At 49.8% G+C, this 27,441-nt stretch overlaps 1 protein-coding gene across 14 annotated transcripts in view; it reads left to right on the top strand.

The window, feature by feature from the left end:
- ANK1 (ankyrin 1) overlaps nt 1–27,441 on the top strand; it is a 213,347-nt gene that overhangs the window by 172,488 nt on the left and 13,418 nt on the right. For 11 of the 14 annotated variants that reach the window (XM_027597645.2, XM_027597652.2, XM_027597650.2 and 8 more), the window contains 13 exons: nt 406–566; nt 811–1,022; nt 1,571–1,775; nt 2,123–2,219; nt 2,479–2,707; nt 3,693–3,818; nt 3,918–4,037; nt 5,298–5,376; nt 5,649–5,723; nt 7,504–7,635; nt 8,466–8,612; nt 23,481–24,039; nt 27,120–27,405. In XM_027597645.2, the coding sequence (XP_027453446.1) occupies nt 406–566; nt 811–1,022; nt 1,571–1,775; nt 2,123–2,219; nt 2,479–2,707; nt 3,693–3,818; nt 3,918–4,037; nt 5,298–5,376; nt 5,649–5,723; nt 7,504–7,635; nt 8,466–8,612; nt 23,481–24,039; nt 27,120–27,405 (2,428 nt within the window). Of the gene's footprint in view, nt 1–405; nt 567–810; nt 1,023–1,570; nt 1,776–2,122; nt 2,220–2,478; nt 2,708–3,692; nt 3,819–3,917; nt 4,038–5,297; nt 5,377–5,648; nt 5,724–7,503; nt 7,636–8,465; nt 8,613–9,776; nt 13,423–23,480; nt 24,040–27,119; nt 27,406–27,441 lie in introns of those variants that run through there. The other 3 variants (XM_027597655.2, XM_027597656.1, XM_027597651.2) reach the window with 3 other exon arrangements.

A 27,441-nucleotide genomic window follows, 5' to 3' on the forward strand; every position in this document is an offset into this window, starting at 1 on the left:
GGCACTGGTGGAGAGAGAAGGCAGCTGAGGCTAGGAGAGGTTTGGTGCCCCGTCCGGGGATTCTGGGCCTCAGGTCCGAGGGCTAGGTTAATGTGCGAGCCTCCGCTGTGGCCGTGGCAGGAGGGCCCCCTGTGAAATGGGGTGGAATCCTGTGCTCGCTGTTCCTCGGGGGCCTGGCCGTGAGTGAGGGGCCCTCGGAACATCTCGGGAACCCAAGGCGGGTCTGCTCCCCTGTCCGCCCTGCCCCAGGGGGGCCTCGCCATGGCTGCAGGATCCCTTCTTCCTCCAGGCGGGGACGCACTGTCCCCCTTCCCCTGTGCTTTCCTCCCAGGGCCCAGCCCCCTCTCGGCAGGCACGCACGCCCACACCCAGGCCCCTTGCCCCCCATCTGCTCTGTCCCCTCAGCCCCGTGATCGTAGAGATCCCCCACTTTGCCTCCCATGGCCGTGGGGACCGCGAGCTTGTGGTGCTGCGCAGTGAAAACGGCTCCGTGTGGAAGGAACATAGGAACCGCCATGGAGAGAGCTACCTGGATCTGGACCAGATCCTCAATGGGATGGACGAAGGTAACAGCCCCAAGGCACCCTCCTTCCGGAAGGTGGGATTTGAGCTTGCCCGTTTGGGGCGGTTGTTGGGGCCGCCTGGAGTTTGGGAGGGTGGGAGGGACTGGGGATGGCCCCAACAGGTCCAGTTCTGGAGCATCTAAGGGGGTGCCCGGGGAGGGCACCAGGGATGCAGAGGTCCTGGGGACTCAGTGGTTGAGCCTGAGCCCAGCGTGACAGGGGGCGGCGCCGTGCTGTGTGATTCCAGAGCTGGGGAGTCTGGAGGAGCTGGAGAAGAAGAGGGTCTGCCGCATCATCACCACCGACTTCCCCTTGTACTTCGTGATCATGTCACGGCTCTGCCAGGACTATGACACCATTGGCCCTGAAGGGGGCTTCCTGAAGAGCAAGCTGGTCCCACTGGTGCAGGCAACGTTCCCGGAAAACGCTGTTACCAAGAGAGTGAAGCTGGCTCTGCAGGTGACACAGCCCTCCTCCTCACCCCCCACTCAGCAACTCAGAGTTCACGGAGGCTGGGAGGAATTCAAGGCCCCCGGGAGGATGACCCTCTTCCCCAGGACATCCCCCCACTTTTGTCTAATGCCTTAAAATTCCAGTTAGAGGTGTGACCTTAAAGCTCAAAAGAAAGTCGGGTGGGTAGGAAAAGACAGGTGCTCCTTGTTACGCTGCAGAAAGCCCCTGATCGTGCATTCAGCTACAAGGGGATTCTTCTGGAGAGCTAACTAATGTGGAGCAAGGACCGTGTCATCCCGGGAATGAGGAGCAGGAGGGAAAGGGGGAGAAGGGGGCTCCAGAAAGACAGCTGAGCAGTGACGTCAACCCCAACACAGGCCTTGTGCTCATCAAAACAGATCTGCGTGGTCCAATGGTGGAGGGCCCCCGACGTCCCCCCGGGGAGACTTTGCCCTCTGCATAAACAGCCTGCTCTCCCTTTGGGGGTGTGCTTCCCCTCGTGAACAAGCCCCTCTGCTCCTCGAGGCTGAGGGTCCACCTTTGATGCCTCACAGGCCCAGCCCGTACCAGATGAGCTGGTCACCAAACTGCTGGGCAACCAGGCCACGTTCAGCCCCATTGTCACCGTGGAGCCACGGCGCCGGAAGTTCTACCGCCCCATTGGGCTTCGGATCCCGCTCCCTCCTTCCTGGACGGACAACCCAAGGGACAGCGGCGAGGGGGACACCACCAGCCTTCGCCTGCTCTGCAGTGTCACTGGTGAGAGGTGCCCCCTTTTGCCTCTGTGCCATCTTCCAGGCGGCAGCGGCTCCCTGTGGCCACATTCAGGGGAAACGGGAGAAGGTGAAGCCAGCCATCAGCTTGCTTTGGCTTCCCTAGGGGATGGAGGGAGGGGCGATCCGTCTGGGTAGAGCCCCCTCCGTGGTCTAGCCCTCTGGCCCCTAGAAGAAGGGGTCACCAGGAGGAGGAGAGTATGAGAACAAAGGTGCGCTCAGGGCCACACAGGTGTCCCCGGCTCTGCCCTTCCACGCTCTGCCCTTACATTTCGCCAAGCTCTGTCTACCCTCTGAACGCTGTCCCCCAGCCCGTCTCTGCTCCTGTTGCAGGAGGAACAGACCAAGCCCAGTGGGAAGATATAACGGGGACAACCAAGCTCGTGTATGCCAACGAGTGCGCTGCCTTCACCACCAACGTCTCTGCCAGGTGGGCTGCAGCCCCTGCACCGAGGGGGGTCGGCGCGGCCCCCACTCATGCCCCATCCTCCCGCCTCGACCCGCCCATCCCGGGCTTGAACCTGAGGGAGGGCCCTCCACTGCCCCTTTGCACACAGAGGCCCCGCGCCGACCAGCGGGGCCATCAGAGCGGCCACCCCTGTGGCGCACGGGCTCCTTCTGTGGGCACAGAGATGAAGCTCTCCACCGGGCATGCCGGAACATGCTTCTGATCAGCCCCCTCTTTCTAGGTTCTGGCTGTCCGACTGTCCTCGGACTGCCGAAGCTGTGAACTTCGCCTCCCTGCTGTACAAGGAGCTCACCGCCGTGCCCTACATGGCCAAGTTTGTCATTTTTGCCAAGATGAATGACCCCCGCGAAGGGCGTCTGCGCTGTTATTGCATGACAGATGACAAAGTGGACAAGACCCTGGAGCAGCATGAGAACTTCATCGAGGTGGCTCGGAGCAGGGACATAGAGGTACCGTGACTGGCTGTGCCAAGCTAGCATGATCTCCCCTGAGTCTCATCAGCGGGTGTGCTCTTATGATCCCCATCTGCAGACTGGGGCACCAGGCCCCAGAGAGGTGAAGTCACCCTCCAAGGTCATGCACCTGAGGAAAAGGTAGAGAAAGGATTTGTCTGAGCAGTCTGAGCCCCGAGCACACGAGCTTACCTGCTCTGCCAGGGTTCTGGTAGCACCCCGATGAGGCAGGGAGGACAGCTGGACAAATGATGTGAGGAGAAAGGACCAGGGACTAGATCGGAACTTAGTCCTGACCCCAGGAGACTTGTCGTGTCAAGACGTGCAAGGAGCCAGGACCCTTCCAAACGTCTGCCCTCAGAGTCTGTTCTGAGCCTTCCCAGGGGGCTGAGGGCACAGGGCTGGCACTCTGGAGCCCTACCTCTAGTCCCAATTCGGGAACTAACTGGATGAAACATTTCTTCTCTTTGGGCCTCAATTTCTTCAACTGTCAAATGGGTTTGATGATAATTTCATCAAACCCATGAAGTTCAATGGCTTCGAACCGTGCATATGCGCAGTAAGGATTCCTATATCCATGGGTGAGATTCCAATATAACGTGGTCCTTGTAGCACTTCCCATAAACTAAACCTTCCTGGACAGGTGTAAAAAGAGACCCAGCTCTCCTGGGGAAGCCCTATGATGACCCTTCAGTGGAGTTCTAGAGTACTCAGATGGCAATTCTGATCAACCACCCAGAGATATACAAAGACGCTTGCCTATTATAAAATCCTTTGAAGTGAGAAGGCGTGCCTCGCTCATTATAACCTCGGAAACAAAACCTTTTTCAAAACAAATGGTGGGGTTTCCCAGAGCACGGCCCCTGTGCCTCGTGTGGTAGATGGGGCGTGAGCTGGTGAAAGAAAGACCAGAGCTGGAGGCAGGACGGGACTTGCAGGCATGTCTCCCCGACAAGCTGTATTTGCTTTTCTCCTCCTGCAGGTTCTGGAAGGAATGCCTCTTTTCGCAGAGCTCTTTGGGAACCTGGTACCCGTCAGAAAAGCTGCCCAGCAGCGGAGTTTCCAGTTCCAGTCATTTCGGGAGAACCGCCTGGCCATACCTGTGAAGGTGCCGATGAATCCTCCGGGTCGAGGGGGTTTGGGAGGCAGAAATCTCTAAGCCTCTGGAACAGCCCCCCGAGGCTTGCTTTTGTGTGCGTGAATGTAGGTGAGGGACAGCAGTCGAGAACCAGCAGGGTCCTTGTCATTTCTGCGCAAGGCCATGAAGTATGAGGATGCCCAGCACATTCTCTGCCACTTGAACATCACCATGCCCCCCTGCACCAAGGTGAGCTGCCCCCTGAGGAGGGCCCTTGCTGGGGGGTGGGGGGGGGGTCCCCGTACAGACTCAAGGTCAAGTGCTTCCAAAGGACTTCTTGTTGAAAAGCTGCCTTTGAGTTCCCTGAGGTCCAGGAAGGCTCTTGGTTGTCCTCGGGACAGTTGACTGGCCTGGGCAGGGAGAGCGCACCCCAGGCCTTCCTGCAAGCTAGGAGCAATGCCAGTATCAGACAGCAGTATGCGTGTCCTCACTGTGGGCCTTGAGCCCTCTAGGATGATCTTTCTCGAAGGTCAGAAGGAGCCTCACAGGCATCTACCATGGCACCCCTTGTCTGAGGCCTCTGAGGCTTAGAACCAGGTGTCGAATTGCTCGAGGTTACTGGCCATTTACGAGGTTTTTTCAAGCCTCTTTTTCATGTACTTGCTTATCTTCCCCAGTGTGCCAGGCCCTCAGAGAAGGGAGCCCTGGTGTCTCAGCCCCTGCAAACACCCAGATTTTTGAGCTCAGCAAAGGCGTCCTGACCAAATATGTTGATTTATCCGTCCCTGTAAGAGCCTCAGAGTCACCGCTGCACCAGGGACTTTGGAGGGCTTGTGCGTCTCCATGTTCCTGTTGTTCTTTTGCTGCTGTGCTGTGAGCCTTCCATGGCCAGCTAGGGAAAAAGCAGGGCTTTGGCCCTATGTCCGTGGCTTAGTTTCTCTTTACTGTCCAGGGAGGGTGTGAACCAACTTCCCTTTCAAAAGAGGATTTCCTGCAGCCTTGAGCAAGCATCTGGGTGCTTCTCTGCAGAGCTGGGGTGCTAGGCCTCGGGCCAGTACCGAAAACGGGTCTTTTGAGTATAAAGGGACCCAGAAAGAAAGACTTGGTTTTTAGGTTCAAACCCCAGCTCTACCACTTACTGGCTGAGTGACTTTGGGCAAGTTATTTGACCCCTCTATGGCTCAGTACCCTCATCCATGAGATGGGAGTCGTACTAATACCTACCCAGAGGCCGTGGCGAGCATCAGACAGGGCCTGGCACCTGGTAAGGGCCACACGAGCTTGCCATTCTGGTTATTCTTAATAAAGTATGTGAATCTCATCACTCCCTCTTGCCCCGACCTCTTTGCACACTTCTGTTCTTCGTGTCGCGGCTCCAGAGAAGCAGGGCTACTTACCGTTTGCCAGGACGGGCATCACGCCCCACCGCACGGCCTGTGGGCTTGAAGCAGCTCCAAGAAGGGGGACGCCCCAGACCCCAAGTCCCCTTTCTTTGTCTTCCCTCTGCAGGTGAGCGGTGCTGATGAGAGGAGAAGGACTCTGACGCCGTTGGCCCTGAGATACAGCATTCTCAGCGAATCCTCACTGGGTATAAACTCTTGGCAATGTGTGTCGCCGCCTTTCCAGAAGGTTGTAGGTGACATCACTCCCCCTCACTCCTAGAGTAGCTTAGCCCGTTGTGAGCACAGCATGTGGAGGCTTTGGCCCCGGCCTGCACCCAGCCTGCACAGGCTTGGCCACCAGGTCAGCGGACGCTGAGGGCTGCCCGTGAGCTGAGCCTCCATCTAAGGTCATTTACTCACACCTGCTGATGGCCTGTCCTGCCCAGAGGACTGACTGCAACCCAATGCTTCTCCCCAGGTTCCCTCAGTGGGACAGACCGAGCAGATATGAAGATGGCTATTATATCAGAACACCTTGGCCTCAGCTGGGCGGGTGAGTCGGCACTTTGCCAGTCTACACAAACCCCTACAGCTCCTTCCCCTTCAGGAGCAACCTCTTTTCACCATCCTTGGTGCATCTGATGTGTGATTGTCTTGGACCCAGCAATGCCTTTGGGCACCAGTGCAAAAAGTGAGCCCCCTCCCTCCTCCATTTCAGCCTGATTTTTCTTTATAAGAAAGAATTAACTTTTTTAAAAAAGATTTTATTTATTTATTTGAAAGAAAGAGAGAATGAACAGGAGGGAGAGGGAGAGAGAATCTGAGGCAGATTCCACACTGAGCGCTGAGCCCAACGCAGGGCTTGATCCCATGACCTGAGCTGAAACCAAGAATCAGACGCTCAACCAACTGAGCCATCCAGGCACCCCAGGAAGAATTAACTTCTGAAGTTACAAGAGACCTTACAATTGATCTGGTTCACCTCAATTGACAGATGGGAAAACTGAGATCCAGTTAAATAGAGTGACTCTAGTTTTGTAGCTAGTTAGTGAGAGAACTCTGGAAAACCATCAAACAAATAAAAAACACAGAGACAAAAAACTACGTCTCCTGACCACCTGTCCACTGCTCCCTGTTCTCACGTTGCCCTTCCTCAAAGGCTGGCTTTGTTGAGGGAAAGAAAGAAAAGAAGTCTCAAAATTCTTCACTTAGAATCTCTGGCTGTCACTGAGGTCTACCAGAAGTCACATCAACAGTGAGGGCAGATCTCATTTGAAGTGAGGCTGTGTGTGGGAAAAATATGGTGAAAGCTCAAAATATGGTGTTTTACTCAGTCACCGGCCCTATAACTTAATCCACCACCACCACCACCACCACCACCACCACCACCACCACCACCACCACCACCACCACCACCACGCCCCATCCCTGGTCCTTTTTTGTTAACTTTCATATGAAAGGACTTCCTTCACTCAGCCTCCCTGTAGAGGGGGCTTCAGACAAACTCAGAAACCTTAACAATAACTTGCTGAAAGACTCTGACAAAAACTTACAACAGAAGTTCAGGGAGTATTCATTCTTAAGCCAAAAAAGAATGTCTGCTGCTGCTTCTTGTGTGTGTGTGTTGGGGCGGGGGGGGGGGGGGGGGGGTTCGTGTACATTCTGATTCTTACCATCACTGTCCTCTGGTCTTCCTCATCCTTGAAATTGGACTCTGAGGCTGTTCTCCTTTCCAAAGCACCTGTGAGAAATAAGAATAAAAACAATGGCAGGGAAAAAGCTAACGTTCTGTGTTATTGCCTTGCATTTAGATGGGAACTTGTATTTTCATTTTCAATGTAAATAATGCCTTTCCCAGAAGAAACATAAGTACAGAAATGCATTTCCACTCTAATTGCTTCTTGGTGGAAAGTAAGTGGCACCCTGGTGTTGTTCAACAGCCCTGGAGTGGGCATCCGCTGGCTCAGCCCACGCCCGGCTCCGGCATTGGCTTGTTCTGTGACCTTGCATGAGCGCTAGCCTTGCTGAGAGGCTCAGTATTGTCATCTCATATTTGAAGTGATGAAAGAAAGAAAGGACATTCATTCACTTACTCATTCACTATCTATTTTTTGAGCACTCGTGTTTACGCCCCACTTTTGGGAGATACAAAGATGCAGGTGTCTCTGTTTCACTAGGTACTTCTGGGTAAGAAGGACTACCAAATCCACGGGGAGACTGTCCTTTAAGTCATGGTACTCCCTGCCAGACGCCCCCACTCCATGGCGCCCAGCTGGGGAGCCGGAGCCGGGCTCTGGCGTGGCTCACCCCTGGCCTCGGGTCTTTGCTTGCAGAGTTGGCTCGGGAACTGCAGTTCAGTGTGGAAGACATCAACAGGATCCGCGTGGAAAACCCCAACTCCTTGTTGGAGCAGAGTGTAGCCTTGTTGAACCTCTGGGTCATCCGTGAAGGCAAAAACGCAAACAGTCAGTACCATTAAGCTAAGGAAGCCTTCTCTTTCCAAAGCCTGGGCCTCTTCACCCAAGCAGTTCTTCTTTCAAATTCCAGTTGTGATCATGGCCTTTGGAACCAATCTCTTTTACACTCTTTCTGTCTCTGTCTCTCACACACACACCTCTCCAGGGTCACGGGGTCCTCTAGGCAATCCTGTCGTAAGAAGATAGGAAAGTCTTGGCCTCATCTTTTTTCCCATCTGAGTAAGAGAACAGTCACACGGGGACCAAGATGACCACATAGGTGCAGGTTGTATGACTTCCTGTGGAGTGTCTCAAACACATGAGGACTGTCCTCTCAGGACACAGCATGGGGGAGCAAATCCTGCCTGATGCGGGAGTATCTTTTCCTCCAACCTGGAGGGAAGATTTGTCTCACTCTTTTCATCAGTTCTTCCTCAACTAAATTCCCAGTCCTCAGGAACACTAAGAGGAAATTGAGTGTCTGCATTTGCATCTCAAATCAACTGGCAAGGACCAAGGATTTCAAAAAGACAGTATCCAATTCTCCTCACTCTCATTCCCTGTGGAATTCCTCTTAGATGACAAAAAAAAAGTCTTTCCATGCTTTGAAATTGGCCACCATTACGGGGTTGGAAAAGATCTGTGGAAGGATAACAAAATATCCCCCAAAGAGGCGGGTAGTTTTGATTATGACAAAAGAGGGGTGCCTCCACATTCGGAGATGATAAATCACCCCCACCCCCCACCTCCCGCCTGCCCCCCCCACATTCCCGCCCCACCCACGATGATGAGAATCCCCTCGGCAAGCGCCCCTTCTCTTCTCCCCCCCCCCCCCACAGTGGAGAATCTGTACGCAGCCCTGCGGAACATTGACCGAGGTGAGATCGTGAACATGCTGGAAGGCTCTGGCAGACAAAGCCGCAATCTGAAACCTGAGCGACGGCACACGGACCGGGACTACTCTTCGTCGCCCTCCCAGATGAATGGTGAGTGTCTCCTGGAAGGAGGCGGGGCTGACCTCGGTGCCACTTTCCAGGCACCAGCATGTGACACTTCATGAAACCATCTCTCCCTTTGGTGGGAGGTCGACCTCCACACGCTCCCTCCCTGGTGGGGGTGAGCGCAGAGGCAAGCAGGAGAGACAGGTGTGCACTCCTGGGCAGAGATGCTTCCTGATGCTCTCCGCAGCGACAGGATCCTGGCGTGGTCCAGGCAACAGCTGGAGTCGGGGCAGGGCTGGGCCCCCCGCCCCTCTCTGTAGTTCTGCGCCAGGAATGGACCCTCTTGGGCTCGTGTTCCCATCTGTAAGACAGTCAGTGATAGAGAAGGAAAGGGCGTAGAGATTTGGGCCCAAGATCTGATGTGGATAAGCTGGCTGGTGTTTTCAAAGTCCTCTTGCAGCCCTTCTGTGAGGCTAACTGGGCTCCTTTTTTTGAGCCTGGTCTCTCCTTCTCTCTTTTTTTCCTCACCCCATCTCTTTCGTCTCCCTCTTTTTAATGTGCTTCAAGCATGGCGCAGACCCCCAGGGTGACCGGTGGCAAGGGGAGGAAGCCCGGAGGCCCCTGACCTTTGCCCCTAGGACCCCCACTGGGGGCGGGGGAAGGGGGTGCCTCCCTTGCACCTCTTTCCTTCCAGCAGCAGTGAAAGTAGCCAGCTGCATGAAGGAGACGGGCTGGGGGTCCCGCACCCCCTCCCCTCATTTGCCGTCTCTCCAGCCACTGGGCACAGAAAGAGCAGAGGCCCTGCTCTTCGGTGGGAGCCAGGAAGCTAGGGTTCCAGTCCCTTCTTTCCTCCCGACTCCATGAGCGGCTGACTAGCTCCTCTTCTTTAAAGTCAGCAACTTAGAGTCTATTCCCGAGGGTCCTTACAGAACTTGAAGGAACCATTTTAATTCTCTGGTGCCTAAGTCGTCACCCGGGGCAGCTACCTCCCGCCGCGCTCCGCAGGCTGCCAGTGTACGGGCGTCCGGGGCCGCACACGCTTGTGCTGCCTGCGCAGGTGCCTGCGGCCGGGGGGGCGTGCCCCGAGCCGGTAAGTTCCTGGCCTGTCTGGGCGTGCGGCCTCCTTTTGCCAGGTGGAGCCTGCGCATGCCGAGCCCCTTACACGTTTCTCTCTCCTGTGCCCCGTGTCTCCTGAAACATGCCATCTAGCGCCACTGGGCGCAGGGCTCTTCTGTTGATCACGTCCTGTCGTCTTTCTCTTCTGCCTCTGACCTCACCTGGACCTCTCGTCCGCTCATGCTCTCACACTGCCTGGCTCCACTGTCTCCACCTTGGCCCGGTGTTCAGGAGCCGTCCACCTCCGCAGATGCATGTCGTGAAGGACTTCTAGCCCTTCCTCCCCGTGTGTCTCACGGCTGTGTGTGAGGGCGTGTGTGTGCGCGTGTGCACGGCGGGGCGGGGGTCCTCTGGTTCCAGGGGAGGCTGTGTACTGCGCGCTGCTCGCCGCTCTTCATGCCTGGCATAAAAAGGCTCCGAGACAGTGGTCTACTCCCACGTACCTCGGGGGGACCAAGCTGGAGCATTGCAGGGACTGCTAAGGAGCCCAGCTCCCTTCCACAGAGAAAGAAAGGGAGGGCAGCTGAGGGATGCTGGAAACTTTGGGAAATCCACGGGACAGAATGCTTCTCCTTTTCACTCTGATCCCTGATCCCTTGGTTGGGTTTCCTAACATTCCTGGTGCTGTTTCAGTCAAGTCAAATCAGCAAGTTTTTGTTTCTTTGTGCCCCAGTTACGTACCTAGGGGACAGCAGGCACATAGAATTACGTGAGCAGAAACAAGGCAGGATGACAATTAAAACTATGTTAAGAGGGTGGGTCCCATGTGAAGTGTTCTTACCACAATAAAAAAAAAAAGAGTCCCAGACTCAGGCATCTATGAGTTCCCCATCGGCCGCCAGACTTGCAGACCCAGTCAGGCTTAGAGAGTCCAGTGCCTCAAGAGAGTTCGAAATCCCTCTGTGGGACTGGGTGCTCCGGGACTGGTGAAAAAAAGGCTCTGTTTTAGTGGGTCTGCTCATTTGGCAAATACTTTCTGAACACCCGTCACATGCCAGGCACTGGTCTAGGCAGAGGAGATAAATCGGTTCTCAGACATACACGCACAGAAATCCCCTAAAACTCTGCCTCCAGGGAGCTTACCTTCTGTTTGGCGAGTCAAGCAACAATGTAGTATGTAAGTGAATGATATAACACGCTAGCAGAGGGAGGGAGGAAGCCAGGGCAGGAGCAGAGCTCAGAGGGCATCAGGAGGCCAGCTCTTACAGACTCCCCTGAGGACACTGGTCACTGGAAGTGAGATAGGGAGCCACTGGAGGCTTTGGCGAGAAAGAGTAGCATGATCTAACTTAAGGTTTCAAAGGATTCCTCTCCCTGCTTTGTTGTTCTTAGATAATCACAAACTGAATGCTTCTATGCGTCCTGGCTTCCCTGTCTAGCCCTGTCACCCCTTCCACCACCCCCCCCAGCTGGCCTCCTGATGGACACAGGCTTTGTGCCCTGCATGCGTGCTCCCCACCTCGGCCCAAGCAGACAGACACCCGGCTCGGTCTGCTCTGCCCTTCTGGCACTAGAATTGGCTTCTCTCTGTTTATCCTGCCCTCTTCCCTGTCCCAGAAAGACCATCCCATATCTGGGTACCACTCTAGCCTGGAAAGAAGGAGCAGGAAGACTGAGAGGTAGAAGGGTGGTGGGAGAGCAGTCACCCGTCATTCCCCTGGCACTCTCCTGGGCAGGGGCCCATGATGGCTTGTCCGGCTGCCCGCCCAGCCCTCCACACAGATGTTGCAGTTGAACCTTGCCTCCTTTGCACTTTACCTTGCGTCTTTGCTTGTCTGAGCCTCCTTATGAAGTGATGGGAATGAAGGGCAGGGCTTGAGTGCTCTGTGCTGTCAAGGAAACAGAAACTTGAGATCTATTTTCCTTCCGTCCTGGCTCCTCTTGCCATATGCGCCTGGCCTGGTCAAAGCAGAAAGGGGCTTAAGTTGAAAGGCCAGTTTTCATCTCCTCCACTGGAGGGCTGCCCTGGGCTCTTGGGTAATAAACATGAAGAAAAAAACTGCCCATAAAGCAAAAAAAAAAAAAGAAAACAAAAGCATGTTTCTAAAAACAAATCAGATTTCTCATAGAAGAGGGAAGAAAATGGATCTCTCACATCCACACCTGTCAGGTCCATTTGTTTGATTAGTTGGACATGTGGTAATGTCGAAATAAAATGTGTTTTACTTCTGTCAACTTCTGAATACAACTGGTGAATGTGGCTCTTGTCTGAGGCCAGGCTGGCTGTCCGCTCCTTGTCTAGCTTGCTACTAACATTAAACTCTGAGGGTGATCATTACATCTTGGTCAGCAGAAACCCAGCAGGATAACCAGAGATGAAGAGAGACTTGGGTAGGGACTGCTGGCCTGTACTCTGCCCCAGAGCAGTATCTGTATTTGCCTCTTACCTGATCTCCCCAAAATGCAACCCCAGAGGGAGGAGCTCTAGAGTGAGGGGTGGGCTGGTGACTCAGGGGTGGCAGAGCCACATGAGACTATTAGAAAGATGGGCACTCCTGAAACTCAACCTAGGGGACTCAGCAGACCTTCCTATGGTCTGGTCCACCCCAGATTTTGGGAGATAATCCTCATGAGGATAAGCTCAGGCCTTATGAGCATTGCTCTGACTTAATAGTAATCCCCACTGGCACTGTGTATGGCCACCCGCAGCCTCAGATCTAAGCTTATGGGGATGTGGATAGATCAGTGGGTGTCCTCTGGAGCCTGAGAGGGAGCAGCGAGGCATACACCCTAAACACTATTACTAGAGGAGGGGCTCCAGAATAAAGAAAAGCCTGGGAGAGGGTATGCATGAGTTCTTTTCATGGACACATTTCATTTGGGTGAAATTCCATTAAAGTAAACACCATAGAAGTTTTAAGGAAGAACGTTCCCAAAGGATACCCAAATGAGCCTCAGGTATTCTGTGGCCAGTAGAACTACCCTCTTCCTGTCTTTATCAGGTTTTACTGAGATTCCCAAAAGTGACAGAAATTCACTTGGCTATAACCAAGGGGCTGTTTAAGATGCATTCCACTTCTGGCCAAAATGAGGTAAATAGATAAGGACTGAATATACCCTCTTGCTTAAAACAGCCCCCCACTCCCAAAATGGGCCAAATATATGAAACAACAGTTCTCACGACTTTGGACATTAGTCAATAAAAGACCGTGATCCATGGGACATGGGAAATAATTGAGGAAAACTCTGTAATTGCTAGTTTCTAGGTCATGACATAGGGAAGAGAAATCCAAGAAGTTTCCCTGGGTTGAAGAGAAGTTGTTGAGAATCCAGAGAGAATGGGGCAGCTAGAGTTGTCGAGATATAGAGTACCAGGGGAGACATAGCTGCTTAGAGAATTCTAGAGATCTTCAGAGGGTCCCCTGCAAGTTTTGGTTGAATATTAATCAGCAATTCCCAACAGTCAGACTGATCATTCAGAGACATTGCATAGGGAACAAAAGAGGGCCTTATCTGGAAATGGAAGAAAAAAACTAGCCCTAGGTTGATCAGTGCTCCAGTCCTATCTAATCAACCTTGAAAGCAAACCTCAAAAGGATCAGATTGCTTCCAAGTTACTTAACTGCATAACAGAACAAATCTCAAGAATATTCACAGGAATACAACAATATCTAGCACCCACCAAGATAAAATTCACAATGTCTGATATCTAGTTAAAGATCACCAGACATAAAGAGAGATAGGAGGGGCCCCTGGGTGGCTCAGTCAGTTAAGTGTCTGCCTTCCATTCAGGTCATGATCCCAGGGTCCTAGGATTGAGTCCCACATGGGGCTCCCTGCTCAGTGGGGAGCCTGCTTCTCCCTCTCCCTCTGCCTGCCGCTCTGCCTACTTGTGCGCTCTCTCTCTCTCTCTCTTTCTGTGTGTCAAATAAATAAATAAAATCTTTAAAAAAAAAAAGGAAAATGTGACCCATAATAGAGAAAAATCAATCAATTAAAACTGACTCTAAACTGAAACAGGATGTTAGAATTAGCAGACAAGAATGGTAAAATAGTTACTATAACTGTATTTTAGGTGTTAAAAAAGTTAAGTAGAGACATAGAAAACATTTTAAAACACTCAAGCCAATCTTCTAGAGAGGAAATTATAATGTGTAGGATGAAAAATACACTGAATGGATTAGACATTACGGAAGAAAAGATTAGTGAATTTGATAACATAGTAGTAGAAACTCTTCAAAACCCAAAAGAAAATTTTTAAAAAGCCTCAGTGACCTTATATTTGTGAAAATAGAGTTCCCAACAGAGAATGGGTGAAAAAGCATGTGAAGAAATAAGGGCTGAAAAATGTCCAATTTTGATGAAAACTATAAATACACAGATCTAAGAAGTTCAATGAATCACATGCACAAGAAACATGAGAGCAACTAGGGCAAGGCATATTTTAAATAAACTGGTCAAAACCAGTGATAGAGAAGGTCTTGAAAGTAGTCAAAGAGAAAGGGACGTGTACAAAAGAACAAAGATAAGGATGACATCAAACTTCTTGTTGGAAACAATGCAAGTCAGAAGACAGTGGAGCAACATCTTTACAGTAGACCACATCTTTAAAGAACACTTCTAAAGTAACCTAGAATTCTGTACTTAGCAAGAATAGCTTTCAGAAATGAAGGCAAATAAAGACTTTTCAAAATATACAAAAACTGAAAGAATTCACCACCAGGAGACTCATGCTTCAAGCAAGGTTAAGAAAATAGATAGAAGTCTTTCAGGCCAAAGTAAAATGATACCAGACAGAAATATGGATCTATAAGAAGGAATTAACAGTGCAAAAATGTTAACTGCAAGGATTAATACATAATTTTCTAGTTAATTACATTATTTCCTCATTATTTAAATCTCTTTAAAAGATAATCAGTGGTGTAAACAAAAATAACAACAATGTAATGTTGGGTTTATAACATATGTAAAAGTAAAATGTATGACAACAATAGTAGAAAAGTTAAAAAAGTCAAGAGGGAAAAATGAGATGTACTATTATAAGGTGCTTATACTATATACCAAGTGTTACAATTTCACTTCAAAGTAGACTGTGATAGGTGTGCCTATCACATGGTTCAGTTGGTTAGGCATCTAACTCTTGGTTTCTGCTCAGGTCATGGTCTCAGGGTCGTGGGATCAGCCCTGCCTCAAGCTCCACACTCCGTGGGGAGTCTGCTTCTCCTCTCCCTCTCCCCCTCCCCCTACTCACACACTCTCTGTCTCTCTAAAATAAATAAATAAGTCTTTTTAAAAAAGTAGTCTGTGATAGGTCAAGGATGTATATTATGAGCCTTAAAGCAACTACTCAAATAATAAAACAGAATTATACCTAATAATCCATCAAAATAGACCAAAAGAAATTATAATAAATTTTAATTAATCCAAAAGAAGACGTATAAAGAAGAAAAAGAGAACAGATGGGATAAATAGAAAAGTAGAAATTAGCAAGTGATTGATTTAAACCTAACCATATAAATAATCTTATTAAATGTAAATGGTCTAAATACTCCAGTTAAAAGGCAGAGATAGTCATATTGAATATATAGGTAAATCTCAACTATGCCCTTCAAATATCAAAACACAAATTCCTTAAAAGTAAAAGGATGAGAAAAGATAAACTGTGCTAACATTAATCAAAAAACAACTGGCATGGCTATATTAATATCAAACAAGTAGGTTTCAGAACAAAGAATATTACCAGCGAGGACGAAAATAATTTTGTAAGTAGTTCATCAAGAGGACATGACAATCCTAAACGCTTATGTGCCTAGTAATATAGTTTTAAAATACATGGAGCAAAAACTGAGTAAACTTCAATGAGAAATAGACAAAACCACAGTTATAGTGGGAGATTTCAATATCCCTGTCTTGATAATTGATAGAACAAGTAGAAAAATCAGTAAGCATATGGAAGATTTGAACAACACTGTCCTCCAGCCTGACCTAATTGACACTTATAAACATTAACAGCAGCATGCACATTCTTCTTAGTTGCATCTGGAACTTATACCAACATGGGACATATTCTAGACCAAAAAGCAAGTCTCAGATTTAGAAGAATTTGAGATATACAAAGCATGTTCTCTGACCACAGTGAAACTAAATTAGAAAACAATAACAGAAAATCTGGAAAATCTTAAATATTTGGAGCTAACTAATACACTCCTAAATAACCCATGGGTCAAAAAAGAGAGTAAAAGGGAAATTAGAATATAGTCTGAGTTGAACACAAGACATCAAAATTTATAGGATGCCAGTTGTGTGTTGGACTCAGCCTATCAATAGTTAATATTGTGGCTGGACCAGCCCTTGTGGTTCTTATTATGATTGCAAGATGTCCATTAGCAATAACCACCAGGAATGTTTGGTGGGGGAGGTTTATTACTTACAGAACTTGAAAATTACATAGCATATTTAAGGCCACATAGCAAGGTTGTGAGGAAAGAGATAGAGATCAAGCTTGGGGCTGAGGTTCTGCTTTTGGGGGGTTGAGAGTGGGAACCTAGGGTTTCATGGGCTCACTTTTTTTTTAAGATTTTTTTTTTATTTATTTGAGAGAGAGAAAGAGCACAAGCAGGAGGGACAGGCAGAGAGAGAGGGAGTGGGAGAAGCAGACTCCCCACCGAGCAGGAAGCCTACACGGGGCTCAATCCCAGGACCCTGAGATCATGACCTGAGCCCAAAGCTGACACTTTAACCAAATGAGCCACCCAGGTGCCCCTCATGAGCTCACTATTGGTAAATTTAAAACATAAGAGTGGGAATTTAAAGCATGAGAAAAGAAAAATCAAGTGGCCCAAATGATCAGTTACTGAAATCAACCAAGATCTCCGTAACAGAAGGGCCTCAGTCAGGGGAGGTGGCCCGGCAATGTGTCATGTGCCTGGCAATATGTTTATTTGAGGTAGCCATCTTTGAAGTGGATACCTGGGCAATTAAAGCTTAGGTCAGGCACTTGCACTACAGAAAGTAAAAAAAGAAAAAGAAAAGACAACCCAACAGTCAGGGCTTACGCTACACTAGTAAGGCAGTACTTAGGGGTGGACAATGTCTACATGGGAAAAGAGAAACGTTCTCAAATTTTAAAAATTATCCACATGAGAGAAAGGAAAATATCCAACTCCAGCCCATGCTAGCTATCTTTTCCCACCTAAGGTAGTGGGAAAAAAATCTTAATACTTGTGAAGCTCGTAGTCCAAAGGCATAGAGGCTCACTAAAAGACTGAGACCTAATCACAGGACTAGAGAATGCTTTTCCTCCTGCCATGCCTCACCACTGCATTACTGAAGGCCTATTCTCAGCAGTTCCTTTTATTCAGTTCATCACATCTGGATATCAAGAAAAATTTATAAGGCATCCCAAAAGGCAAAAAACACAGCTTGAAGAGACAGAGCAAGCGTTAGAAGCAGTCATGGCAAGGGATGTTGGAATTATTAGACTGGGAATTTAAAACAACTATGATCAATATGCTAAGCGTTCTAATGGATAAAATAGGCATCATGTCGGAACAGTGGGTATTATAAGCAGAGAGATGAAAATCCTAAGAAGGAACCAGAAAGAAATACTAGCATAAATAAAGAACACCTTTGATGGGCTTACTAGTATGCTGGACACGGCTGAGGAAAGAATCTCTGAGCTTGAGGATATGTCAACAGGAATCTCCAAACCCAAAAAGTAAAGAGAACAAAGACCGAAAGAATAGAATACCCAAGGAGTGTGGAGCGACAACAGAAGGTGTAACATACACATAATGGCAATACCAGATGGAGAAGAAAGAAAGGAACAGAAGAAATATTTGAAAAAAATAATGACTGAGAATTTACCCAAATTAATGTTGGACACCAACCCACAAATTCAGAAAGCTCAGAGGACACAGTAGGATAAATGCCGAAAACTACACCTAGGCATATCATTTTCAAGTCACAGAAAGTCAAAGATAAAGAAAAAAATCCTGGGGGGAGGGGGGCGAAAAAACGGGGAAAAAAATACCTTACCTATAGAGGAACAAAGTTAACACTACATCTGACTTCTCTTAGAAGCCCTACAGATAAGAAGGAAGTGAAGTGAAATATTTAAAGTGTTGAGAGGAAAAGACACCAACCTGGAATTCCGTATCCTCTAAAATTTTATATTTCAAAAGTGAAAGAAGAATAAAGACTTCTCAGACAACCAAAAATTGAGGGAATTTGTTGCCAGCAGACCCGCCTTGCAAAAAGTATTAAAAGTTCTTTTGGGAGAAGGAAGACAATATGGGTGAGGAACCTGGATGTACATAAAGTAAGGAAGATCATCAAAGAAAGATTAAGTGAAAATAAAATAAAAGCTTAAATTTTCTTACTCTTAGTTGATCTACAGTTTGTTCAAAATGATAATAGCAATAATGTATTCGATTATGCATGCTTATGTATGTATCTTATGCATGTACACACACATACATACATGCTTATGTGTAAGTGAAATGAATGATGAGTGATGCACAGCAGTGGTAGAAGGAATGGGAGGGAGGAACTAAAATTATTTTTTTATAAGATACTCACACTACCTATGCTGTAGTGTTATTTGTGGACTGTATAAGTGTATATTGCAAACACCAGGGCAACCACTAAAAATAAAATTTTTAAAGAAGCATAACTAATATGCTAAGAAAGGAGAAAAGATGGAATCATATAAAATGTTCAATTAAAACCACAAAAGGCAGAAAAAGAGTAGAAGATAAATATAGGAACAAAGAACAAGCACAACAAATAAAAAACAGTAACAAATAGGATAGATATCAATCCAACTATATCAAGAATCACTTTGGGGGTCAGTGGTCTAAATATACCAATTAAAAGACTCAGAACGCATCAAAAAACATCTTGTCTACATGAAACCCATTTTAAATATAAAGACACATGTAGATTAAAAGTAAATGGATGGACAAAAATATACCATGCTAACACTAATCAAAAGAATGTATGAGAGGGGCGCCTGGGTGGCTCAGTTGGTTAAGTGACTGCCTTCGGCTCAGGTCATGATCCCGGGGTCCTGGGATCGAGCTCTGCATCGGGCTCCCTGCTCGGCGGAAAGCCTGCTTCTCCCTCTCCCACTCCCCCTGCTTGTGTTCCCTCTCTTGCTGTCTCTCTCTCTCTGTCATATAAATAAATAAAATCTTTAAAAAAAAAAAAGAATGCATGAGAAACTATATTAATTTCAGACAGAGCAGAATTCAAAGCAAAGAAAGTTATCAGGGATAAAGAGGGGCATTACATGATGATAAAGAGGTCAGTTCTCCAAGAAGGCATAATAATCCTTAACGTGTATGTGCCTAACAACAGAGCATCAAACTATGGGAGGCAAAAACTAAGAGAACTGCAAGGAGAAACAGATGAATCCAGTATCAGAGTTGGAAACTCTAGCACCCCTGTGTCAGAAATGGACAGACCCAGTAGGCAGAAAATGGGTGAGGACACAGTTGAACTCAACAAGACCATCATCAACTGGATGTGACTAACGTCTATAGCCTACTTCCATCCAACAGCAGCAGAATACACATTTTTCTCAAGTTCACATGGAACATTCACCAAGATAGACCATATTCTGAGCCATAAAACACATCTTAATAAATTTAAAAGAATAGAAATAAATCAATGTAATCCATCAGATTAACAAACTAAAAAAGAAAAACCATATGATTATCACAAAAGATGCAGAAAAAGTATTTGACAAATCCAATATCCATTCCTGACTTAAAAAAAAAACAGCAACAACAACAAAAGGTGGATAAATTAGTGAACAGAATGGAGTCCAGAAATAGAACCACATCTATATGAACAACTGATTTTTCGACAAAAGTGCAAAGGCAATTCGGTGGAGAAAGGGTAATTTTTACAAGTGGGGCTGGAACAATTGGATTTTCATAAGCAAAACTGAATTTGGATTCATACCTTGCATCAGCACACACAAAAATTAACTCAAAGTGGATGGCAGCTTAAATGTAAAACCTAACATAAAAACTTCTAGAAATAAACATAAAACTATACAACTTCTAGAAGGAAACATAAAAGAAAACCTTAGAAATCTTGGTTAAGGCAAAGATTTCTTAGCTACGACACGAAAAGTGTAATCTGTAAAAAATGATAAATCGGGCTTCATCAAATTTAAAAAACCTTTGCTATTCAAAATACACTGTTAAGAAAGTGAAAAATTAAGCCACAGATTGGGAGAAAATATTGGAAATAATCGTCTGATATAGGACTTGTATCTAGAATATATAAAGAACTCTCAAAACTCAGTAAGAAAACAAACAGTCCAGTTTTTAGGGGAGCAGAAAATTTGAACAGTTAACCTAGAAGAGATACAGATGGCAAATAAGCACATAAAAAGATGCTCAGCATTGTTAGTCATTAGGAAAATACAAATTAAAACTACAAGGAGATCCCACGACCCCCCACCCCCCTTAAGAATGGCTAAAATGGAAAAGGCCAATCATACCAGGTGTCAATGAGGATAGGGAGGAACTGGCCCTCTCATCCACTGCTGGTGCGAATGTAAAACGGGACAACCGATTTGGAAAAGACTCTGCTTCTTGAGAAGTTAAAATACACCTATCCTGTGATCCAGCCACTTGGTTCCTAGGTGTATACCCAAAAGAAAAAAACATATGTTCACACGGACAAGCAGCTTTATTTGTAACAGCCCCCAACTGGAAGCAACTCACATGTGCATTAACAGGTGAATGGATGAACCACCTGTGATGTATCCACCTAAAGGAATACAGCTCAGCGGTAACAATGGATAAATCATCGATGAATTCAACAGCATGGGTGATACCCAAATCACTAGGCCCGGTGAAAGAAACCAGGCAGAAAAGAGTATACACGGTCTAAGTCCATTTATAGAAAGTTCTGGGAAATGCAACCTAATGTACGGTGACAGAAGCAGATCAGTGGGTACATGGGAACGGGGACGCAGAAGGAAGGATTGCAAAGAAACATGAGGACACCTTTCAAGGGCGATGAATATCCCTCTTTTCGTTGTGGTGATGGTTTCTTGGAACTTACCCAATTATCTACTTTAAAATATGTGCACTTACTGTATGTCAACTATACCTCAATAAAGCAATTTTAAAAGATACTAATGGCAAAATCTCGTGACAAGACCACTCTTACTGTGTGCCCTGAGCCAGTTCTTGAACCTCTAGTTTGCTAATCTATAGAGTAGGAGAAGTATTGCTTTCCTTGTAGGGTTGTTGTGACAACTAAAAATAACATATTAGGTTTTTTTTTTTTTTTACAAAATAGATGCTTAATTAGTAATGGAAACAATATAATAATGCCTTCAAGAATAAGAAGAGGGGCGCCTAGGTGTTTCAGTCGGTTAAGCATCTGCCTTCAGCTCAGGTCATGATCCTAGGGTTCTGGGATTGAGCCCCGAGTCGGGCTCCCTGCTCAGCGAGAAGCCTGCTTCTCCCTCTCCCTCTGCCTCCCCTGCTCATGTGCTCTCTCTCGCTCTGCTCTTTCTCTCAAGTAAATGAATAAAATCTTTTTTAAAAAAGGGGGGGGAATAAGAAAAATAATCACTTGACTCTCAGATGTTCGGCTCACATATATTCCGGAGAGATTTCCATGGAGGGGTTGAAGGCCATTGACCCTGGTTTCCCAATTCCTTAGGTCGAGTTTCCACATACAGTGATTTGGATTTAACACAGGAAGATTTGGCCCACCCATTTCTCCTACTCTTCCACCTCTTCTTTGTTCCTCCTCATTTGGCCAGAGCTGTTAGCCTGCAAGCACAGTGCTACCCTCCCAGCCACCCAGCACCTGATGGTCTCTTCCTCCCCCATCTCATTGTGGGCCCCGGAACCACAGAGACTTATAGAGATCGGTCAGGAAGAAAACTCTCCTGGGATGATGAAGAGAGGTTGTATGTCAATCATACAGCATGGTTTCTGGCACCTGGGACACATACGTAAATCAGCGATTTTGTTTTTACTAAGTGTGGCTGAGGTCATCTCTTCTGGCTCCCATGTCCTCCTCACCCATCTGGAGAGTTTTGCAGTAGTCACCAGGGCCTATGGAGTCCCAATCCTGTTCTAGGAAAGTGGGAGGGAGAGGGAGACAACATCCCTGCCCTCAAAGAGTGCACTGTCCCACGAACCAGCTTAACAAGGGAACACAGGACGGGTTCAAAGATGGGGGGGAAACGAGGTGAGCCGAAGTCACTGGGAAAACGTCAAGAAAGCAGAGGGTGAAGAGAACCTGCCTTGTTAGTGTGCATTCGTGTGTTTGTAATCCTCAATCCTTTAGCACAGTCCCCGGCATGTAAGTGGCCCTCAGTTAGTATCTTTGGGTTGAACAAGTGAGTGAATGAGGATAGCCACAGACAGTTTCGTCTCCAGTAGAGAAGCAGTGAGAGAGCCGGAGCTGTGTCCAGCCTGGGGATGAGGAGGGTCCATCTGTGTGGGAGAAAGGCCAAGCCCTGGGAAGAGCTGGTTGCGGTGGCGGCGGGGAGGCGGTGAATGGCGGGAAGAAGAGTCTGGATGCTAAGTTAGGGGCCTCTCTGGGCACAGGAAATTCCCTAGAGACTGTAGGGGCGGCCTTGCCCATACCCAGGGGTCCTGTTTTGGCGCTACTAGGTCTTTAGGCCCCGGTTCCCCAGCTAAGCTGAGCTGAATGGAGAAGCTTGTCTTCCGGTCCTTTCTCCCACCCACAGATTGGCACGAACTCTGAAGGGGAGTCAGAGGCCCTCTTTGCCCTACCCACAGACCCCCCCACTCCTGGCTAGAGGAGAGCGGAGGAGCCAACTGACGGAACACTGCCCATTCGGCTTGCACTCAATTCCTCATGCACTTACATGTGCCCCTCACTCAGGCTCCGAGTCACTTCTGAACATGAGGGAGCCCATGCCAGAGCCAAGCAGAAAACTAGCAGGGACGCGTATCTGAGCCAGTTGCAAGGGACAGATGCATGAACAGGCCACGGTGACCCCCAGGCCAGGCCTGTGGGGGCCTGAGCTCACTGACCACAGTCCCACCAGCTCACCACTGAGCTGGGAGCGGCAGGGCCTGCGGGCCAGGAGCTTCCCGGGACAGCACCGACGCAGCCACGATGGGCCTGGTACCTCCTGCTGCCCTCTGACCTGGCCCCCTATTCTGAACCCTTAGGATGCTCACTCATGCCACTTTAGATCATTCAGAGTTTCCAGAACCAGTCTGCAACTTGAGAAAAAGTGACTTCATCTGGAACCAAGTGGTTTCCCATTTGACCACCGCACGGAGGGTGGGCGTTCGGTGTACCCCATCAGGCCCCTCCAAGGCAGCTTGGTTACTGGCCCCAGATCTAGGGGGGTGCTGTTCCCTCCCTTGAAGGGACATCCCTGGCTGGTTACCCCAAGGACTGTGCTAAAGGGATGTTTTGAGCAAAGAAAGAGCAACATTTCTTTCTGCCCAGACATCAAGAAGTGGGCTTTCATCTGGTTGGAGACAGATTGGAGCACAGATCCTTCGGAGCAAGCCTGCTTGATCTAGTGCTCTGAACTGGATAAGAAAGAATTCCAGGCTCTTTGCCATTTCAGCAAAGGAGCCCTGTTCTCCGCTCCCACTTCCCGGCTGTCCCCTGCCCACCCCAGAGCCTTGTTTCTCCTGCCCCCTTGCCCTGGGCAGCGGCCACAGGCCTGAGCATTAGACACTGAGCTTGGAAAGCCTCCCTACCCGGAATGTGCATGCATATCTATGGCCGTGCCTGTGTGTGCGTGTGCGTGTGCGTGGATTTGCACGTAAGTGTGTGTGACAGAAATCGCTTCTGGAGCATGTTGCCCTCTGTCTGCCCATCCAGGTTACTCCTCGCTGCAGGACGAGCTGCTGTCCCCTGCCTCCCTGCACTACGCGCTTCCCTCTCCGCTGCGTGCAGACCAGTACTGGAACGAGGTGGCCGTCATAGACGCCATCCCTTTGGCGGCCACGGAGCATGACGCCATGCTGGAGATGTCTGACATGCAGGTGTGGTCCGCGGGCCTCACACCCTCTCTGGTCACTGCTGAGGACTCCTCTCTGGAGTGCAGCAAAGCTGAGGACTTGGATACCACCGGCCACGAGTGGAAGCCGGAGGGGGTGCTCTCCGAGGGACCCCAGGGCCCCACGCTAGGCTCTCTGGACCTCGTGGAGGACGACACAGTGGATTCAGATGCCATAAATGGCCTTATCGATTTGCTTGACCAGGAAGAAGGTCAGAGGTCAGAAGAGAAGCTGCCAGGTCATGAGAGGCAGGAGGACTCCACAGGTGCAGGGCAGGACTCAGAGATTGAAGTGTCTCTTGTTTCAGGCCAGCAGAGGGCGCAAGCCCGCATCACAGAGTCCCCCAGCGGGAGTCGGGCGGTGGAGCTGCGCCAGGACAGGTAAGGGCTGGGCTGCCGGGGCAGGATCTGTCTTCCCGGGCTTCGGGGGAGATTGTGGCTGATGGGGAGCACAGAGGGAATTGGTAGGTGCTGCGTCCTAAGTGCCCGGGAGCCGTCGCTCAGGCCTCTGTCCTGTGGGCGTGGAGCCGTGATCTGCAAAGGCCAGTAGTCACCCAAGATGCCCCCCGCCCCGGGTGTGGCCTGCCAGAGAGAGGCTGGGGGCAGGGGGCTTGGCACAGGGGAGGGCATGAGGAGAGAAGTTACAAGGCTCAGGCCAGCCACCTCTTTCGAGTGCAGCTGAGGGTAGGTGCTCTGGGCCCCCGTCGTTATTGGGTGCTTATTGGGGAAGACCATATTTAGAAACCTAGAGGCACCAGGGCCCAGGGGAGTGACTCAGGCAGTCACACAGCCTGCGTGTGACAGAGCTGATAATGGTGCCCTTCTGCTTTACCCCGTTGGAAGTGTAAGGCTGGTGGGCTTAGTAGGCGCAGGACAGAGCTCTCCACTGTGGAGAGATTGGTGCTCTCCTGGGCCACTCCTGGGCCTGCAGCAGGCAGCCACGCGGGGAGACACTGAGGGTCTTGGGCCTCAGGCCCGACTCACCTCTGTGGCGGGGGTGGGGGGAACCACACCCCCGGGGCTGGGTGGAGTGCGGGGGACCACTTTGGCCTCCCTGGGCTGGCATAGGAGCTGAGCCGCAGTGGCCCTTTCCCCCAAAATTGCTTCCTAAAGTTTCCCTAAAGCAAGGAGATGGTCCGTGTGCCCCCTGAAGGCTGTGCACACCCACCATACCCGCGTGGCTCAGGTCTGGCCAGGCCTCGGGCAACCTGTTCTCATTTCCTCTTCCCACACCTGCCCCCACCCGCCAGTTCCTCTGGCCCTCTCAGAAGCCCAGGCTGACTGGGCCCTTCCCCGGGGTCCATCCAGTGTGGCCCGAATACCCTAGGCGGAGGGAAAGAAGACCATTTACAAGATGAGAGAGCAAGGATTTATGTCATTTCATTTTCATTTCCCAAACGAATCCTTCGATGAGCAGCGAGAGTTAGAAGGACAGGGCCTGTGGGGATTCAGAGTGAAACAGTGGCATCCCTGTGGCCAAGGCCACCCCCAACAACCTGGGACAGCCAGTCACTGAGGAGGACTGACTGGGCGCGCATTGCGCACACTGCATGCTGGCCCGGCCGCTGCACCACGAGGAGCCTGGCCTCGCAGGGGGGAACCAGAAGGCCTGGTGCTAGGCCTCAGTGTGGTACAGTTTGGTTCTCTGACCGCGGTCAGCCTTCCAGTGGGGACAGGTGAATTTCGTTCACTCCCTCAACAGTATGTATGGAGCGCCTACTGTGTGCCAGGCACCTGTGAACCGTGCCTCAGTGCAGGGAATGTAGCATTGAACAGAATAGACAAAAGCCTCCATCTGCAAGAAGTTTATGTTCTAGCGGGGAAACAGACAATAAATGAGATAAAGCCAATGAAATGGAAAGTAATTGAAAGGGAGAAGTTAGGGGCCCCTGGGTGGCTCAGTTGGTAAGCATTCTACTCTTGATTTTGGCTCAGGTCACGATCTCAGGGTTGTAAGATCAAGCCCCATGTTGGGCTCCATGCTGGGCATAGAGCCTGCTTGAGATTCTCTCTCTCCTCCCTCTGCCCCTCTCCCCCCCCCCCAGAAGAAAAGGGAAAAGTTAGGTGTTGGTGCTAAAAAGGAAAATAAAGAGGGGGAGATAGGTCGTATGTACAGTGTGTGGAGAGGAGATGGCCGAAATGAGGGAAGCCTAAGACCACAACGTTGGAGTAAAGAGCAGAAGAAATTGAGGGGTGAGCCATGTGAATACCAAGGGCACATAACCAGCAGAAGGCCCAGCCAGCACAAAGGCCTTGCAGTAGGCACAGTCGAGGAACAGTGAGAAGGTCACTGATCACAGCAGAGTGATTGAGAGAGGTAATGGGGCCAGACATGTCAGGCCTTGAGGCTCTAGAAAGACGAAAGACTTTGGCATTTACTGGGTGGAATGGGGAGCCACCGGAGGGTTTTGAGCAGAGGAGTGAGGTGATGTGGCAGTTGCCTTGAGAGCAGCCTGACATGGCCAGGGCTCGAGGCAGGGAGATGAGCCAGGAGGCAAGCGTTGCTGCTGGTATGGACCAAGACGGTAGCAGTGCTGGTGGCCAGAAGTGATTGTGCTCAGGATATATACTTGAAAGCTAAACCAGAAGGTTCACTGAACAAACAAGACGTGGAGTGTGAGAGACCGAGAGACGTCAGAGCTTACTGGTACCCTCGATCTGTCCACTGGAAGGACGAAGATACTATACTGCAGTGTGGGGGAAGGCTGGGGAGAAGGTCATGAGTGTGGACTTGACTGTGCTATCCCTGAGAGGCCTGTTAGACCCCCAAAGCAGAGATGTGCAGAGGCAGTTGGGTCTACACGTCTGTAGGTCAAGGAAGAGGTGCTGTGTGCACACCGGGGCACGCGGAGCACACAGATGGGGTGTGAAGCCGTGGACTGAATGAGCTTACTGTGGGTGCAGGTAGAGATGAGGTCTGAGAACGGAGCCCTGGGGTGCTCCCATGTTCAGGAGTCAGAGAAATTAGGAGAAACCAACAAAGGACACTGAGAAGTGGTAGCCAGAGAGGGTGTGGGGAAACGAGGCAAATGTGGTGTCTTGGAAGCCATAGAAGAGCATGTTTCCAGGGGAGAGAGTGGCCACCTTATTGGACGAGTGCCGGGATAAGGACTGTGGAGGGCAGGTGGCCTGGAGGGCTGGAGGGGAGGCGGTGAGGTGACGGGCGTGCAGACCCGGTGACACCCAGCTGGGTGAGCCAAGTGCCTCAGGAGCCCAGGGTGGAGAGCCATCCACTTAAAGGGATGGGGCCAGTGGTACTGGTCCGCATGGCCCTTTCCACCTGGACAGCACGGACGGACCATCTGCGCCTCTCTGGACAGGACAGGCAGCCGTGTGCGGGCTGTGGGATTTGCTCACGCAGGCCCATCCCTCCAGCTCTGGGCGGGGGCGGGGAGGAGGGTATCTGAGCAGCCAGAGACTGAAGGGTGACCGGGTGTCCTTTCTCTCTTCCTGGGCCCCAGACTGCAGGACTGGGATGAGGAAGGCTCCATTGTCTCGTACCTGCAAGATGCTGCCCAAGGTTCCTGGCCAGAGGAGGTCACCCAAGGCCCACACTCCTTCCGGAGTACGGTCACCACCATCCAAGAGCTGGAGCCCAGTGGGTCTCAGGAGTATGAGAAGGTCCTGGTGTCTGCAACTGAGCACGTTCGGGAAGAGCCGTCAGAAGCTGAGAGCAGGGAACGGAGACGACAAAGCCACCAAGCGTGGGTGCAGGAGGCTCAGAGCACTTTCTCCCAGATGGCAGAGGTGAGGGCGCGCACAGAGGCACCTGCCGATGCCCAC

Source organism: Zalophus californianus, chromosome 2 (assembly GCF_009762305.2).
Source record: "Zalophus californianus isolate mZalCal1 chromosome 2, mZalCal1.pri.v2, whole genome shotgun sequence".
Lineage (NCBI taxonomy): Eukaryota > Metazoa > Chordata > Mammalia > Carnivora > Otariidae > Zalophus > Zalophus californianus.